Raw genomic sequence first — 19,817 nt, forward strand, 5'->3', positions numbered from 1 at the left:
TACATCTCCGTAATGAGCTGTAGTAATTAACCTGGTATGGAGTCACTATGAGGCTGTGTCCCTCACTCCTGTGCCAGCTCAGGGTGGCACCTTATACTGACCCATCAGGCCAGAGAATCAGCTGGTACTGGGAGGGCCCAAAGCTCTGCCAGCTCACCCAGTGTCTGGCCATACCCACCTGCAGAGCTCGCCAACACACATGTAATGTAGAGTCGGTCTCTCCTCCGAAGGGCGTCTTCACATTCAGGCTGGATGGTCCAGTTTAAGGGGTAGGACCAGACCCTGTCCATAAAGACACCGCCTCCAGCGTTTCAGTCCTAGGATGCTTCCGAGATTGTACCTCAGAATTTGCTGATCCATATCTTAAAAAGAGAATAACTTCAGCTCTGCATGCCAAGATGACTGTTTTATATGAAAGATCTTCCTGCTGATATTGACTGTCCCCAAACTCTCTTTCGCTTCATTCTAGGTGTACATATGTGCCCAGGTGGCATTGGGAATGGAACACCTGTCGAACAGTAGGTTTGTTCACAAAGACTTGGCAGCGAGAAATTGTCTGATAAGCGCCCATCGACAGGTCAAGGTGTCCGCCCTTAGCCTCAGCAAGGATGTGTACAACAGGTAAGTAAAAGCGATCAGATCCAGCATTCCATGTGTTGAATGCGTCTGACCAAATAGATAGATTCTCTTTTGGCTGTTTGCAAGAATGGATATTAAAGGGATAAAAGCTGCCTCGGGCCTGCTTGTTTCCTGTAGTCAATGTGACACTGCAGGCCCAACGGACATGCTCCACATCTCAACAGATCTGTTTGGCTGCCATTTCATAAGGGGGTCTTGCAGTTAAAGGCAGCTGGTTTATAGCTCAAGGCAAAGGCCTGGTCCTAGAATGTGTGGCTGGAGATCCATGTGCCATGCCTACTCCGGCCATCCAGTGGGGTTTGTACCAGTCCCTTCGATGGGCAGTGTGTTGACGGACCATAACTGATGCTCTCGCCTTTCCTTGAGGGGGGCATGTGATTCAGGTGTGAGAGACGGGGGACTAGGAGTCTACACAAGACATTGTAAAGCGTGAATCTAGTATAGATTCAAGTGCTGTCAATATCCCTGCGTCTAGTGGTTGGGTCAAAATTTCAGCATTGCTTTTCTGTGGAAGAAGGGTTTTCTGGAAAGAATTGGCATTGTCCCAGGTACTCATTCATGTGAAATGATCACCCCAGAAAACAACAGCTGGAGAGATGCCATGGCAAGAAACCTTTTTCACAAAATAATGTGTAAACTAAGAAAAAAAGTAGAAATATATGTGATAATATTGAGTGTGTGAAAAGTATTTTCCCTATCTTTACAAGAGTTTTTATTGTAAACGGCCCTGCATTTAAACACTTTAAAAACCTGAATTGAATTCCATTTACTACAACTCCCTCACCTCTGCTTGCCCCCCCCAAAAAATCATTAATCTCAAAAAGTGTCTTGCATAGGGAAAGAAACACTACTTGGATAGCGTCACTCGTAATATATTCTACAGACAGTACTGTGAATATTATATTCCACAGATATTATTGTAATGTTCTAATGTGTGCAAGACTATTATTTATTCTGAAAATTAAAATACAATTATCTTACCTTCTACATTTCTAACTGCTTCTATGACCATCTGCACTGAGCTGAGAGAAAGGTGCCTCGTTGCAAACACCAGCCGTCTGTATACTGTAGGAGTCTGGTTCTGTATATGGTATGCCACTCGGTGATTATACCGTGCACCGAGTCCATGCAAAACCCAAAGGGCTCTATAAGTGGTAGTGTGGGCCAGCAGCCTTAAGCCTACCACTGAGGAGTGTAGGACATTTATTGCACAACAGTGATCAGTAATGGATGCACAACTCAAGAAGGAGATCCACACCAATTTTATAAAATTATACTTTGTACTTTATTTTAAGAACCAGATCTTCATAATCCGTTAAGTACGTTTTTAATTAAAAATACTTTTCACTTAGAAATATCGACACTTAGAAACTTTTTCACACAGACCATTGTTATCCTATGAGGAAAACAATATTACGGTTATACAGGTAAGTGTTCAACTTACTATCTGAGTCTTGAGAGCCAAACATCAGCAAGGGACAGAGGTCAGGTAAGTACCAGAACGGCACCACATACTCTACCAGCCTGGCTAAAGAGGGGTGATGCCCCGAAACCGGTCTTAGGATACTTGTTTCTGGTCCAGGGAAGACCTGGCTTGGCAGTTCTGGCTGGACTGTTCCCTTGAGGATCAGGGTCAAGACTGACTTGCATATGGCTGTGTCCAAACTGGGGTGGTGTGGCTAGCAAAAGGACGATGGATTAAATCCATATATTTGTGACTGGCGGTGAATGTTTGCATTGTTCAGTGTTCCGTCCATCATTTGTTTCTTTTGCTTTTTCCCACTATTTTAGGGGCATATCTGCTCATGCAGATATGCCCTCGCCTGTAGTATAGTGCAACCCTGCCTTAGGGCTGTGGGGCCTGCTAGAGCAGTGACTTCCCTATGCTGCCAGGCAGAGCTAGTGACTGTCATGGTACCCATGCAGGGTGCCATGTCGACTTTGTCGTTTTTTCCCCTCACAGGGGCATGCAGGTTGCAAGGGCAGTGGCATGGTCCCAGTGAGGGGGGTGGGATCCCAAGGGACCCTCTTCAGCTCTCCTTTATTAGTGTTGGACAGGCCACATGAAGGGCCGCTCTCCCCCGGCCCAACCAGGCCCGAACCAGCCACGCAAGTACCACACACCACCATTACACGTCCACCGTCCCCGCAGGGACCCCTACACTCGAACCTGTTGACCGCGTAGGCCGACCCACTACCGGCCTGCGCGCCCATCCTGGGCGCCATCTTGGACACTCCACCACGAGGCCGCCTGGCCCCCGATCGACCTCAACCCTGGGCCTGGCCAGGCCTCAGACATTCCGGCACCAACATCCACCCAGGAGGTGAGCGGGCTACTTGGTCAGTCAATGGGAGCAAGAGGTGTCGATGGCTCTCCCCCGCCAAGTACCGCTCGCCCATCGCCTCCCCGGGCGCTGGCTCCACCCCCCTGCTGGGTGTCTGAACCCCCTCATCCCGGACCTCCCGACCTCCAAGTGCGAGGGTCCGGACATCAAAGCACACCAGCCCTATAACTGGGGCAGCTCCAGAGCCGGACGGGAGTTGTATCTTGGAGTCGAGAGACGCAAAGAAGAACTCATCCTTGACGGACTACTGGCGCTGCCGTAGCTCTGTCTTGTGCACCCTCGTCTTGCCTGCTGGCGCTGCCGCGGCTTTGGGAACCACCCTATCCTTCATCGTCGTCGGGACCTGCTGGCGTGGCCGCGGACCGTTTGTAACCACCACCTTCATCGGGACCTGCTGGCTCTGCCGCGGACCGTCGTCTTCCTTCGTCCATCACGGGACCTGCTGGCTCCGCCGCGGCCCGTTCATCTACACCACCGAGCTCGAGGATTGAGAGCTATTTCCATCTCTTTGGTAACAAGACTGTCCCGCTACCCTTTTCCCAAACAGAGACCAGAATAGAGGGGACCCCTGAGTCCAGACCTCCTTGTACCATTCTACCGTACTTGAAGAATTGCCTATAAAGTATCGTTGAACTTTATCATTGTGTGGTGTCCGTCTGTGGGGGGGGAGTTACTTGTCTGTACGATTCACTGGAGACGGCTCTCCCCGGAGACCTCTCCCCTTATCCTCGGCCGACCCTCCCGGTCCGTCTAACATTGGTGGCCAGCGACGGGATCCGAATCACCGCATAAACCGTACAGAGAGTAGCTCACCCCACGGCGAATCACGATGTCAACTAAAGACAGCGGATCAACGGAGAAATTCCAGATGGAGAAATTGGACGAGTACAGCCATCGTGAACTTAAACAGTTCTGTATCGAATTAGGTATCGCTACCACCGGACTAAATACCAAAGATGACTTTAAGCAGGCCCTGGAATCTTGGGCAGAAACCGGGGCTGCCGGAACCCCCGATCAAGACATCGCAGCACAAACCCCCATGGCCCCTGAAGAACGAAGAACGGGTCTCTCGCCAGACGAGATCCAGGAACGAGAAAGAACCCGACTACACGAGCTGGAAATGGCCCGGCTCAAAATGGACGTTGAACTAAAGTTGGCCGAACAGAAAATCAACTTAGAGCACCTGCGTCTCCGAGAAGAAAGAGAGGAGAAACAGAGACAAAGGGAGCTCGAGGAAAAGAAATTGGCATATGAACATGAGCGGAAATTAGCTGAAATCGACCTACGCAAACAGAATAAAGAAGCAGGGGTGCCCGAGCAACCCCACACTCCAGGGGCAACAGAGAAGAAGGTACACATCCCCAAGGATGTCGTTCGAGAATACTTCCGAGAGGACGACATCCAGCAATGGTTTAAGGCCTATGAAATCGCTATGACTGCACACCGGATCGATAGAAGCGATTGGGGGGCCGGTCTGTGGGGGAGATTCCTCAATGAGGGCCGCGACGCCCTGCTGCAACTCCCGGACCACCAGATGACCTCCTATGACCATATGAAAGCTGCACTCCTCACCCGCTATGGCCTCACACCCGAGATGTACCGTCAGAGGTTCCGAGACTGCACCCGCATCCCAGGTACAACTTGGGTGGACTATGTCAATTACTTTAGCCGAGCCTTCGAGGGCTGGATCAAAGGAAGCAAGGTCACAACCTACGAACAACTGTTCAATCTTATGGTATGGGAGCATCTGTCGAACAATTGCTTCATTGAACTTCGTCAGCACCTCCTCGACAGCAAGTTAACGGATCCCCGGCAGCTCGCAGCCGAAGCAGACCGGTGGGAGATCACCAGAGTGAGTCGAAATGGGTCCTCCGAACAGAACCGGAACAACAATGGTCAGCACCGTCCCCGAGGAGGTGGAGGCCAAGGACGCGGAAGAAGCAACGCTCCGGTCACCCTCACTACCAGCCCCACCCCCCCGGCCAACCGGGGCAGCACCCCAGCGCGACCGGGACATCGAGCCAATGTTACCTGCCATCGATGCCAACGAGTCGGACACTATGCAAACGACCCAAACTGCCCCCAGTACCAGAGCCCAAGACCCCGCCAAGTAGCCGCTGCTGCTCTGGGGGAGGAACAGATCTCAGAGGAACAAGAAGAATATGAACAGGAACACCAAGAATGGGAGCCAGCCGCCATGGCTCTCGCCTGCCTAGGGGGGAGAGACATGGTCCCGCGGGTCCCCCTACCCGCTAATACCCAGAAGTACAGCCAATGGGTGGGCATCAATGGACGCCGGGCTGAAGCCCTTCGGGACACTGGGGCCAGTGTAACAGCCGTCCGCTGTCACCTGGTGACCCCCGAACAATACTTACCAAACATTCTCTGCCCTGTACGTTCAGCCGATAACTCAGAAAGTCTGTGTCGGATGGCCTGCGTCCCCTTCGAATGGGGAGGGGTCTCCGGCATGTTGAAGGTGACGGTCCGAGATGATGCCCCCGTAGACTGCCTCCTGGGTAATGACCTGGAAAGCTCTCCATGGGCAGCAGTCGAACGAAAAGAGCACCTGGGGATGCTGGGCGTCCCGGACTGGGCGTGCGTCACCACCCGGTCCATGACCGCCCGTGCCAACACCCGCCCAGAGGAACTCGAATGGCCGGCGCCACCGCCTCCGGTCGCCCCCGCCGAAACCACCGACCGTGACGTCCCCCCCGAACCAGCTCAACCTCCAGACCTCGCTAACCTCGACCAGTGGCCTCAAGAGGGGGGGCCCACGCAAGAACAATTTCGCCAAGAACAAAAGACCTGTCCCTCCCTCGAGGGACTCCGCCAGCAAGCGCTAGCCCAAAGCGCAGGGGATACCTCCGGAACTCACTGGGTCTACTGGGACAATGATCTGCTGTACAGTGAGCAAAGAGTCGCAGAGCTGGGGGCCAGCCGAGTCCTAGTGGTACCCCTCCGTTTTAGAGACTTTCTGCTAAACCTGGCCCACGATGTCCCCCTGGCAGGACACTTGGGTCAAGACAAAACCTATAGCCGCCTGGTGACCCACTTCTTCTGGCCCAAAATGAGGGACAATGTACACCAGCATTGCCGATCTTGCCCCACGTGCCAAGCCAGTGGGAAGAGCGGCCGCAAACTGAAAGCCCCCCTGCAACCTTTTCCCGTGGTCACCACCCCGTTCGAGAGGGTCGGAATCGATATCGTAGGGCCCCTGGACCCGCGCACAAAACAAGGCCATCGATTCATCCTGGTGCTAGTGGACCACGCCACCCGCTACCCGGAGGCTGTTCCCCTGCGGACTGTGACAGCCCCGGTAGTCGGCCGGGCTCTGATGGGGATCTTCTCCCGGGTGGGCTTCCCCCGGGAGGTCGTCAGTGACAGAGGCACGAACTTTATTTCGAAATATATGAAATCTCTCTGGCAACAGTGCGGGGTTACCTACCGGTTCACGACCCCCTATCACCCTCAAGGAAACGGCCTCGTTGAGCGGTTCAACCGCACGCTCAAAGGGATGATCGGGGGGTTGGAAGAGCCCCTCCGTCGCCAGTGGGATGTGCTGCTGCCGTGCCTCCTCTTCGCATATCGAGAGGTTCCCCAGAAGTCCCTGGGCTTCAGCCCATTTGAACTGCTATATGGACACCCCGTGCGCGGGCCGCTCAGCCTAGTTAAGGAAGGCTGGGAGATGCCCCCTCTAAAGAACCCACCAGATGTTTTCCGCTACCTCCTAACACTCCGCAACCAGACCCGGCGATTCCGAGGACTAGCAAAAGCCAACCTAGAGGCCAGTCAAGAGGACATGAAAAGGTGGTATGACCGGAATGCCTCCTCCATCGAATTTGAACCTGGGCAACAGGTATGGGTGATGTCCCCCACCGAACCCTGCGCCCTACAAGACAAGTGGACAGGGCCCTTCAAAGTGGTCGAGCGCAAGGGTCCGGCTACCTATCTCATCGACTTGGAATCTTCCCGGAACCCCCTCCGGGTCCTCCACGCTAACAGACTGAAACCGCACTTTGTACGGACAGAACTCAGCCTCCTGATGGCCACAGACAATGGGGCTGAAGAGGACTCCGAGCCCCTCCCGGACCTCCTACGAACGCGGGAGAAAGATGGTTCCGTAGAGGGGGTCCGACTCTCAGAGGCCCTCACCCGAGAGCAACGCCAGGAGTGCCAAGTTCTCCTGTCACAATTCGCCAGCCTGTTCTCCCTCACCCCAGGTGTCACTTCCTGGTGTACGCACGATGTGGACACGGGGGACAGCCCCCCTATCCGCCACCGGGCCTACCGCGTGCCAGATCGGGTACGGGCCTGCATCCAGGAGGAAGTAGCCAAAATGCTCACGCTCGGGGTCATCGAGCCCTCAGACAGCCCCTGGGCCAGCCCTGTAGTACTGGTCCCCAAAGCAGCTGCCCCCGGCACCACACCAGAACTCCGGTTCTGCGTCGACTACCGGGGCTTGAATGCGGTCACCAGGACAGACGCACATCCCATCCCCCGGGCAGATGAACTAATCGACCGCATGGGAGCTGCCCGCTACCTCAGTATCTTCGACCTGACGGCGGGCTACTGGCAAATCGGCCTCACACCCCGGGCACAAGAACGTTCTGCCTTCTCCACTCCCGATGGCCATTACCATTTCACAGTCATGCCCTTCGGCATGAAGAATGCCCCAGCAACATTCCAACGACTCGTCAATCAGGTCCTGGCGGGGCTCGAAGGATTCAGCGCCGCCTACCTAGACGACATCGCTGTATACAGCAACCAGTGGTCCGAGCACCTCCGCCACCTCCGAGCAGTGCTGCACGCCCTTCAGCAAGCTGGCCTCACGATCAAGGCCAGCAAATGTCAAATTGGGCAAGGGTCTGTAACCTACCTCGGGCACCAGGTGGGAAGCGGCCTGGTGGCCCCTCTGCAGCTAAAAATTGCCGCCATCCAGTCCTGGCAGCCCCCCATTACCCAGACCGAGGTACGGGCCTTCCTGGGCCTCACGGGCTATTACCGAAGGTTCGTGAAAGACTATGGTACTATCGTGAGGCCCCTCACAGAGCTCACGTCAAAAAATCAGCCCCAGAAAGTCAACTGGACCCCAGAGTGTCAAGCTGCATTTGAACAATTGAAAGCCGCCATGTGCTCCGCCCCTGTGCTCCAGGCCCCCGACTACAGCCGGGAGTTCATCGTCCAGACGGATGCCTCCGACCATGGCATTGGGGCAGTCCTGTCTCAAGTGAACACCGAAGGCCGTGATCAGCCGGTGGCCTTCATCAGCCGGCGACTCCTACCACGGGAACAACGCTGGAGCACCATAGAGAGGGAGGCCTTTGCGGTGGTATGGGCCCTCAAGAAGCTCCGGCCCTACCTTTTTGGCACACCCTTTCGGGTACAGACCGACCACCGACCCCTGCAGTGGCTGATGCAGATGCGGGGGGAAAACCCGAAGTTACTACGCTGGTCCATCTCCCTACAAGGGATGGACTTCACAGTTGAGCATCGGCCTGGGCCAGATCACGCCAACGCAGATGGCCTGTCCCGGTTCTTCCGCCTCGACGAGAAGAGTCCCCAAGAGAATGGGTAACTCTCCCCGCCTTCAGCTGGGGGGACGCATGTTGGACAGGCCACATGAAGGGCCGCTCTCCCCCGGCCCAACCAGGCCCGAACCAGCCACGCAAGTACCACACACCACCATTACACGTCCACCGTCCCCGCAGGGACCCCTACACTCGAACCTGTTGACCGCGTAGGCCGACCCACTACCGGCCTGCGCGCCCATCCTGGGCGCCATCTTGGACACTCCACCACGAGGCCGCCTGGCCCCCGATCGACCTCAACCCTGGGCCTGGCCAGGCCTCAGACATTCCGGCACCAACATCCACCCAGGAGGTGAGCGGGCTACTTGGTCAGTCAATGGGAGCAAGAGGTGTCGATGGCTCTCCCCCGCCAAGTACCGCTCGCCCATCGCCTCCCCGGGCGCTGGCTCCACCCCCCTGCTGGGTGTCTGAACCCCCTCATCCCGGACCTCCCGACCTCCAAGTGCGAGGGTCCGGACATCAAAGCACACCAGCCCTATAACTGGGGCAGCTCCAGAGCCGGACGGGAGTTGTATCCTGGAGTCGAGAGACGCAAAGAAGAACTCATCCTTGACGGACTACTGGCGCTGCCGTAGCTCTGTCTTGTGCACCCTCGTCTTGCCTGCTGGCGCTGCCGCGGCTTTGGGAACCACCCTATCCTTCATCGTCGTCGGGACCTGCTGGCGTGGCCGCGGACCGTTTGTAACCACCACCTTCATCGGGACCTGCTGGCTCTGCCGCGGACCGTCGTCTTCCTTCGTCCATCACGGGACCTGCTGGCTCCGCCGCGGCCCGTTCATCTACACCACCGAGCTCGAGGATTGAGAGCTATTTCCATCTCTTTGGTAACAAGACTGTCCCGCTACCCTTTTCCCAAACAGAGACCAGAATAGAGGGGACCCCTGAGTCCAGACCTCCTTGTACCATTCTACCGTACTTGAAGAATTGCCTATAAAGTATCGTTGAACTTTATCATTGTGTGGTGTCCGTCTGTGGGGGGGGAGTTACTTGTCTGTACGATTCACTGGAGACGGCTCTCCCCGGAGACCTCTCCCCTTATCCTCGGCCGACCCTCCCGGTCCGTCTAACAATTAGGGACTCACAGGGGCAGAAGTACCAATTTGGAGTTTGTTTTAGGACAGGAGCACTGGCTCAGGGGACCTGGTTGACAGCAGCCCTGTGCACTATGTTTGAAACCACTTCAAAAGCAATCAAAAAGTAGAGGGCGAACCATCAAAAGAGGCTCTTTCTCACACACACTCATATCCCTTCCAAAAGATCTTCATTCTAGTCAAAAGCACTGAATTGTCCCACCCACATGCAAGATCCTGGAGCACTTTTGTTACCCTGATTCATGCTATATGGGACAAAAGTCATTAATTAAAAAAGCCAATTCTGAACATAAAAGCCTGCGTAATGGGTCTCATTTGTCTTATCGATGTATCATTTATCAGTCGTGTTCCGTTTGTTTGCCTTCACAAATAGAAGATGCAGAGAGAGCGTGTGAAGAAGTCATTACATCTTTATCATTTTCAAGTGTGCAGAAAATATATTTTTGTTATTCAGCCGCACACATGCTAAAGAGACCTTGTCGCTTCTTCTACATGCACAATCGTTATTCCACATGTGCAGATATTTCCAGTTGAAGGCACAATTTGCAAAACATTTTTTGAGCTATTAGTCTTATTAGACATTCTGCTTAGTCTATTCATTTTCCCTTCATACATTGTCCTCATTTTGTATTGTCCGTGCGTTTTATTAATTTGCAGGCCTCCGCTGGGCTTTAAAAACATGGATCGTTAATTGACGTAGAAGATCAAAGCACCTTTATATTGCGCTCTCACTAACCCCATCCAGTCCATGGTCCAGTATTTTACAATGTCAGATTTCATTCAGACCTTCCATTCAATGGGGAGTCAACAGACCATCACGTTAGCCGTTCCAAATTTAATAAGTAAATACATTCGAATGGGCCAAGGGATTTTATCTTGTTTTCCCTTTTAAGGACAGTAGACTCAAAGCTGACTTCACAGACAAGGAGGCTTTGATTGGTTCACCGTAGGAGAGCGTTTTCTCCTGCAGCAGCCACTGTGCCCCACCGCCATTACAAGAAATGAGGCACAGTGCCTGTGTTCGGGTTGAAATGAAATGCCACTTAAGGGTGCAGGGTGGGCCCACACGACCCGGAGCCTAGGCGGACAGATCTGCCAATGGGCCGTCAGCATTTAGACATAAATACTAACTTTGCTGTATGCGGTCCACTAACTCCTTCCAGAGCTCCCAGAACAAACAGTCACAAGGCTTCCTGTGCGCAGACTCAACAGACCCGATACTGTCCAGTTGCTGTTGTGTATTTTTTCAGTCCTGTGCCCAACGCTTCTGGGGAAAATGCTGGTAATCAAGCCCTTCATGGAAGGTTTAGGAAGGATTATGTGCACTGGGGGCCCAGATGGAGAAGAGTCCAAAGTAGGCTTGGTCTAATGACCCAGACTAAGAAGAAGCTTCTCCAGTGGCCTCACTGAAACCAGGCCCAGGACAACGGCTGCATCTCAAGTTTCCCGGCCAACAACTTGTGAACACTATGGATTCTAACCTGGAGTGGAGCCTCTGCTCCAGGGCAGATACAAACCTCAGTAGAGCTATGCCTCAAGACCCAGACACCACCAGAAGACCCCTGCAGTCATCACAGAACCGTGCTGTGATCATCTTGAGGCCCTGGAAAACCCTCAAGACCAAGTGCTTGAGTCTCTATGAAGAATGACCACATTTCTGCCCCAGTTGTATGGACTGCCCAGCGTGGAACTAAGGTCGACTGAAAAGTCAACCTTTAAATTGCAACTGACCCCTGTACTTTGACGCAACACTCAGCAATGTGAGCTGCTTGATATAAGGGAAAGGAAGATCCACGTAGACCAAATATCAAGGCACATTTTAACTTTTCCAATTTAGAATGCACCACCTCCACCTAGCCAGCTTCACACAAAGGAAGAAGACCCCCGAGAGCAGCAGGCTCTCTACCCAGGGGTCCAGAAACATGTCTGGTGGTGGCAGCTGAAAGCAGCCAGTCAGCCTGGACACTAGTGGTGAGTCGTTTTTCATGGGGCATCTCTAAGATGCCCTCTGTGTGCATTTTTCATTAAATCCCACACTGGCATAAGTGTGGGTTTAATGTGCTGAGAAGTTTGATACCAAACGTCTCAGTTTTCCGTGTGGCCATTATGGTGCTGTGGAGGTCGTAATGAGAAACTCCCAGCACCATATGGTCTTAATGGCAGCACTGCACTTACAATATCTAAGAATGGACTTAGACACTGCGGAGGTTGAGCTTCTGCGCGTTCAGACCCAGTCTGATCTGGACGCATCGGATCGACGGGCGGAGGGCCTTGCCCTGGTATCGATCCACGACATACTCACGCGGCTCGATAAATTTACACTGGGCCAATATAGGCAGAGGTTTGTGGAAAAGTAAATTTTGCCATGTTGTATGTGCCTACGTGTTCCCCATGTTATGTTATATGTGCATGATCGATATGCATGTATTCCCTTCTGATCGATTAAAGACGCAATTATAGTTGTGTCCATCTCTAGTATGTCAGTTTCCAGTTTTCGTGAATATAACGAATATCAGGCCTATGTAAACCTACGTTGCCACATTTTACAGTGTGCACGTTAATTCATTGAATTGTCCCCGTTTCTAGGCCTCAAAAGGTCCCGGACTCAGATTCAGCTCCTGTTTCCTGAACTCTCCGAGGAGCGATACAGCCCCCACCTGTATCCCTGACCCTTCACTTACTTTCATGCCTCGCAGTGCCCGGCTCGGCCTGGCTCTGCCCCCCAGTCTGCCAAGAGTATGTTATGATTCTAGTTATCAGTCCAGCCCTCCTTCTCTGCATTCCTAAGCTACTGAATCGCATCAATAGTTTCCGTCATGGTCTAGCCTTTATGTCTCCATGATAGAGAAATACTGTATTCATATTCATAGAATATTCCTCGCACATGCAATACATTTAAATTAATGCATGCACCAGTCTTAGTGTCTGTTAGCCTTTACCCTGATAACTTTTGGATTCTATCAACATGTACTATAAACACCAGATACTAGATATGCCTAGGTACATGTCGCTCTGACCCTCCAGACTTTCGTCTCCTCTTCTAGCGCAGAAGTCATAGCCCCCAGTTCTTCCTAGTAACACGTCATTATCAGTTTGCGCGCACCACTAGGTTAGAGGTCCCAGCTGCTCAGGTAGCCCCCTCCATGTTTCCGCCCCGTTTATGACGTATTCGGTTACGTTTACATCACATGTCTATGTATACGCCCTGTACACACCTCTTGTTACACCCACTTTATGCCTTATCTTTCGCGACTGCTACAAACTCCGCCTACTGCTACGCCTACTGTATTGAATGTAATGCATTTGTTTTTAGTATATATATTAATGCACTGTTATTAAAAAGTTACCCTTGCCCTTGCCAATTCCCAGATCCTGCCCCCGGCAGCTGCCATCCTATTCCCATGCAGGCTGTCCTGTTCCTGTCCTTTTTTGCCTGATTAAAGCCTGTATACTTCAGCTACCTCGAATCTTGACTCTTATTTATTGAGCTATCTGTTATTAGAGTATCCTGAAAAATAGAACCGGTAATTAATTATTTATTTACCACATAATGGCGCCCGAATAGGGACTTGCCCTTTCCCCACGCGCCGGAGAAGCCACGCAGGCCCCCTGATCCTCTGCAGCCGTGACGGAACCATACCGGCCACGTGCAGATATTTCTGCTTCAAGTATCCCTCAGGCCCACGGAGGAGACGGAGGTTGCGGTCCAGCGTCCAGACGAGGCGGTGGAGGAACGCGGCGAGTCCCGACCAGAGCCCAAGCCGAGAGTCCAAGGTCCGAGGTATCCGGAGGCCCACCTGTAACTGAAGTCCGAAGTTCGTCCGTCCGTCGTCGTAGCAGTCCAGTCCAGTCCGAGGCCTTCCGTTCTTGCTGCCCGGTGAGTACCGTTGCTGGGGTAGTATCTAGACAGGGTCAATTAATTTGTCTCTGGTCCGTGGGTTTGGGTACACAGATCCAACACGAAGTGTCCACCTAGGTGGATGCGGGTCCTGACGTGTCTCTTTATGAGACCGGTAAGTTTCGTACTGTTTTAGCAGTGCATCTAGTCATTCCAGTAAGTTCTGTTCTGTTCTCGAGAAATTCATGTGTTTCTGTTTTCAGTATTCCAGGTAGTATTCTGTCCGAACTGTTATTTTAAATGTTATTTCATGTGTTTTCAATGTTGTGGTATGAGTGATTTGTTTTCAAGTTATTATTGTGTTTATCGTGTATTGTATTTGTGTCCAGATTCCAGTCTAAGTCATGCCTCTGTTCTCGAAGTTACGTCAGTTAAAAACCAGAAAAGGTCTGCTCGAAGAAGCAGTTCCTGTCCCGCCTAGGGACAGTCCAGGTCATTTTATGTATCATAAGCATGGCATAAGTGCCATATTATATCTAGACTTATGGGTCGAGTATACTAAAGATCTAGAAGAGAAATATAGATGGCCTGTATCAGGTACATGGGATGCCGAGTGCATCATGCGAGTAGAAGAAGCATTATGGAAAAAGAAATCCAGACAGTCCCAGAAAGATGCCATCGAGTTATGGCGCAAAGAATCTCATAAAAGAACCGAAAAAGAAATCAGAAAGTCAGAATTAAGTAGAGAATCCTCAGAAAGAGCCCAAGAAAGGGAATTAATCGAAGTAGGTGAACGAGTTAAAGCCGAACAGTCAGACAGACAGAGAAATGCCCTTATTAAGGGTATGTATCCTCTTCTTGCCGAGGGCTTGCCAAAAGCAACCCCGGAAGCACCATGTAATTTTCCGCCGACATTGGTTCCGATTAAGCTACGTCACAAACCGACCGCAGCTGATATTTTTCTCTCGTCCTATTTGGACGACACAGTCCCAGAATATGCAAATCCTGTTCCGCCAGCTCCTGTAAATAATGTAATTCCTGTTCCTCCAGCCACCGGGGCACCTGTTACAGCACCTGTTACGGTACCCCCGGTCCAGCCCATAGTACAAGTTCCCGCTACATCGGTCACTCTGCCAGCACGAAGAGTATCAGTCGACGATTCTAGTATAGGGGCCGCGGGGGGAGGTCCTCCTGGTACCCCGCCGCCACACAAACGTGTAACGTTAGTCGAGTTACATGAACGTGCGTTACAGCGTACGCCCAAATATCAGTCCGTTGCAGATATCAGACGAGCTCTCACCGAATGCCGTTAGGATCCAGTCCCGGGCGATGATAATATGGTTATATATTCATTGCGTGTAAGACGGGTGACCGAGTATTTGGACACCCTACCGAATATGAAAGAAGATCTAGACAGAATATATCGTTTCATCCGTACAGGAGACGATCCAGAAAGTATTGGTGAAATCATGTCTCAAAGGAAAGCTGAGATTCAGCTCATGCTATTAAAATTTCTAATCAATTGTTTAGTAAGGGAACAAGATTGTCCGACTAAGGATCTGATCGAAATGAGAGTTCTGACAAAGTGGAGTGATCATATAGCCGAGGGAAGACACAAGACACTCAGTAGTATAGAGAGTATGTACAAGAAAATTCGTAAGGAAATAATAAGGTTACACGAGAAACGCAAAGCAGCACAAGTCGGCGAGAAAGAAGACAACACTGATACTGAAGAGGTAGAAGACGAGAATACCGCCAGAATAGCGTATGTAGGTAGAACTAGACTTCCAGACCGACATTCACGTCTAGAACACAAGAAAGTTTTTCATCCTCCAGCACCAGAACAAGGTTCTCTTGAGCAAGTATTTCAAGCTACCGATCACATTCTGAAATCACGTATTGGTTATAGTGAACTTAGTACCATGCATGAACTAGAACTAGCCCGATCAGCAGTCCGATGGACTACTGATTCTACCACTTTTCCAGATGAAATAGTGGCACAAATGTTTCTGAAACTGCCCCCAGCCGAGCAGCGACTGGTGGGTATGTATATGATCCAGCACCTCATTACACTGTATGAGGGACAACATTCTGATCCAGGTCCGTTACATGATGTTCTGAACGAGTTGCTCCAGTATAGATGGAAAGGTTTAGGTACCGATTTAATTAGTGTCATTCTAGAACAGCGCCACAAATATAGAACGTTCCTGAATCCGCATTTTGTTCACGTCTCACCTCCAGAAAGTAAACCATTTTACATAGATAGACAGCATCCGTTACGAGAAGTACACCCAGTTAGGACAGCGGGTGGTGAAATGCAACGAGTATTTGTTTACACCCCTATCACAAAGATGGAACTCTTAGAGATGAAGAAATTAATTCCTTGTCACGACAAAGATCCAGCAGGGTTCCATCGAAAATTAAAAGACATGCTCCGTATGGGAGAATACACGTATCCAGATGTCATTAAAATGCTCAAGGTCCTGTTGCCCGCAGGGGTATATGAAAAACTCAAGGAAAAAGAATGGGAGGTGGGAGAGAAAAAGATTGATTGGACAGCTCTAGAAGCTGAAGATAAAATACGAGTACCCGGTACCGGTCTTGGGGACAAATGTAAAGAATTGCCCGAGTTATTGATTCAGGTTTTGCCAAGGTTATTAGCCACGAAAAAGGAAGATTGGGATGCAATCTCAGCATGTAAACAGAAACAGGATGAAGACACTAGTGATTTTTATTCTAGATTTGAAAAATGTTTTATTATTAACAGTGGTTTGAAGACAAGTAGCGAGTCATACCCTCACCTTTTTGTTACTAAACTAGTCGAGAATTCAAGTCCACAAGTTAAAAATCGAGTTTTGAAAGTCGAAAGTACCTGGCAAGCTAGTACCCCGTCACAAATGCTTCAAATGCTCCAGTATCACCAGAATAGAATCAGGGAAGAGCAAGAACACGAAAGGAGACGTATGAAAGACACGAAAATGAAAGTACTAGTTGCACAATCTGTTCCACAAGACAGTCAGAAGAGGGGTCCGAATCAAGCCAGTCATCCTGCAGCTCCCGTTAAAGGGACATGCAATTATTGTAAACAGCCAGGTCATTTTATAAACGAGTGTGCAGTTCTGAAACACAACATAGCTACTGGTAAGACTAAAGAAAGACCACGTCCGCCTAGACCAGAACAAGTCTCACAGACTTCTCAGTCACCGCAGAATGCACAACAGACAGTTCCAGCACCGCAGCCTGTCGCTGCAACACAGCATGTTACACAGCAAATGTACCAGTATGCTCAGACAGAGTATCCAGAGTATCAACAGTATTCATGAAACAGCCTAGAGAGGGAGGTAGGCTTGCCTCTCATCGAGATACCTGTAGATCAAGAGGGTCCCTATGTGCACAGTCAAGTATTAGGGAAAGACAGGAAGTTTTTGATTGATACAGGGGCAAGTAGGACTACTATCAGTCATGACGAGGTTCCAGGGGCTCCGCTCTCAGGCTCTAGAAATGTTTCCCTTGGATTTTCAGGAAAGCCTATTGTTAACGAGATTTCAAAGCCAGTTACTCTAGAAGTTGGTCCATTGTCCCGAACTACTGATTTGTTACTTACGAAGTCATGTCCAGAAAATTTGTTAGGCATTAAAACATTGAAAGAATTAGGTGCAGTAATTTGCTGCTCTCCAGAAGGAATACGATTGTTTTTGCGTGACTTTAAAGGTCACTATGTATTACGCGATTTTGATCCAAGATTATCCAATGTACCGCAGCATTTATGGGCGCAAGGTCCAACTGATGTAGGTTTTATGCACATCACACCCCATCGTGTGACTCTCAAGCAAGGTATAGTCTTGCCACGAATCAGACAGTATAGATTGCCACCTGAGGCTGTAGCAGCCTTATCCAAAATTATTGATGAGCTCATTGCTCAAGGAGTGGTTGTAGAAACTGACTCCAATGTATGTAATTCTCCTATCATTCCAGTCATGAAACATACTGATCCAAATGCACCTCCAGTATATCGATTAGTGATTGACCTTCGAGAACTTAATAAATGTATCATACCCCAGTATCCAGTAGTCCCAGATATTTCATCCCTATTGACAGCCATTGATTCTGAAGCTACATTTTTCACTGTCATCGACCTCAAGAATGCATTTTTCAGTGTCCCCATTCATCCAGACAGCCAGTACCTTTTCGGTTTTTGTTTACATTGGAAGGAGCTATAAATTCACACGAGCTCCTCAAGGTTTCACAGAAAGTCCTAGTATTTACAGTCAAGCACTTAAAAGACAACTAGACAATATTCACATGCCAACTGACACTGCCCTGCTCCAGTATGTCGATGATCTACTGATCACAGCCCGTTCTGAACGTGACTGCGAACGAGCGTCACTTACAGTTCTGTATTTTCTGGCCGAGATGGGGCACAAGGTGTCCCCTTCAAAGCTCCAGTTCTGTGTCCAGCAAGTGATCTACTTAGGCCACTTACTGTCCAAGTGGGGTAGGCAGTTGACACCAGACCGTATCCAGTTGATAGCGAGTCTTCCACAGCCCAAGACACAAAAGGAGGTACGTGCTTTTATTGGCCTCACTTCTTACTGCAGACAATGGATTCCTCAGTATGCATTTCTAGCCAAGCCACTGATACAGTTAACGACACAGGAGGCAGCCGTATCGACTGTCCTCCCTTGGACATCTGAACATACACTTAGTTTTAATGAATTAAAGAAAGCCTTATGCCAAGCACCTGTTCTAGCAACACCGAACTACAGTAAGTCTTTTACACTTTTTGTCACAGAACGTGATGGCACTGCATTATCTGTTCTCACACAAGATCAAGCAGGACAGTACAAGCCTTGTGCTTATTTCTCGAGCACATTAGATCCAGTAGCCCAGGCTTTGCCTGCGTGCCTCAAGTCAGTTGCAGCCACAGCTCTAGCTATCAGACAAAGTGATTCCATAGTATTAGGACACTCCTTGACAGTACAAGTTCCACACTCCGTGGAAGTTCTTTTAAACCGAACACAGACACAGCACTTGACCATTGCACGTTTAACAGGTTATGAACTGACACTGTTCCAGCCACACATAGAAATCAGACGCTGCAACGTTCTAAATCCTGCTACACTGTTACCGTCAGTTACTTTAAATCCTGCCACACATGACTGTGTGGAAGTTGTTAACACTATGACTAAGCCAAGACAAGACCTGACAGATATTGCATTACCTAATCCCGACCTGACACTTTATGTGGACGGTTCATGTATGAGAACTAGTACAGGAGAACTAGCAGCCGTGTACGCAGTGACTACTGAAACCGAAGTTATAGAAACACGTCGTATTGACACCCTGTCTGCTCAAGCAGCAGAGCTAGTTGCTCTGACCCAAGCCTGCATACGTGCCAAGAACCTGAAAGTAAACATATACACAGATTCACGTTACGCATTCGGAGTTGTACACGACTTCGGAGTACTCTGGCAGGAGAGAGGTTTCATGACTTCTCATGGAACCAAGATTCAGCATGGTCTCCTCATTCAAGCTCTGTTAGATGCAATACATTTACCGACAGCTATCGCTATCATGAAGTGCAAGGCACATACGAAAGTTACTGACATCATTTCCCAAGGTAACGATCTAGCAGATCGAACAGCCAAGCTTACAGCTCAGACCCCAGACATTCCGACACAGACACCCACTCCAGATCCGACTACATGTATGACAGTTAAGGACCCTACACAAGATGTCATAGACATACAGTTACATGCTACTCCTGAAGAAATCAAGAAATGGTCCGAACAAGGAGGGGTCCAGACAGATCAGGGATGGGTGACGAAGGGAAAAGCCACATGGTTTCTCCCCGACTCCATGGTTCAAGTCATTATCAATACCGCACATAGTCCAGCACACCTAGGAGAAAAAGCCATGTTAGACAGTATACAGAACCTCTGGTTCAACAAGCATTTACGAGCTGCAGCCAAGCAGAAAGTCCGTACCTGTATGATATGTTGCCAGTTCAATCCAGGTAAAAGTGTCCCGGTGGAACAAGGTGGATTCCAACCTCCTGACCACCCTTTTGAAGTCCTCCAGATGGATTATATTCAGATGGAGCGATGTCGAGGTTTCAAGTATGTCCTTGTAGTTGTATGCGCTTTGTCCAGGTGGACAGAAGCATATCCAGTTCCAGATTACACAGCAGCGACCACTGCCAAGCAGTTGGTTCGTGAATTCTTTCCCCGTTATGGACTCCCTAGGATCGTGTATTCTGATAACGGCCAGCCATTCTCATCCGAGTTAATGAAACATGTTTCCCTTCTGTTAGGGT

At 50.2% G+C, this 19,817-nt stretch overlaps 1 protein-coding gene across 1 annotated transcript in view; it reads left to right on the forward strand.

Moving 5' to 3' along the window:
* The window catches only part of PTK7 (protein tyrosine kinase 7 (inactive)), a 428,597-nt gene that overhangs the window by 344,018 nt on the left and 64,762 nt on the right, over window positions 1-19,817 (forward strand). Inside the window, exon 18 of the mRNA XM_078647273.1 lies at window positions 470-621. Coding sequence (XP_078503399.1) covers window positions 470-621 — 152 coding nt within the window. The remainder of the gene's footprint in view (window positions 1-469; window positions 622-19,817) is intronic.

Source organism: Lissotriton helveticus, chromosome 6, assembly GCF_964261635.1.
Source record: "Lissotriton helveticus chromosome 6, aLisHel1.1, whole genome shotgun sequence".
Taxonomy (NCBI): domain Eukaryota; kingdom Metazoa; phylum Chordata; class Amphibia; order Caudata; family Salamandridae; genus Lissotriton; species Lissotriton helveticus.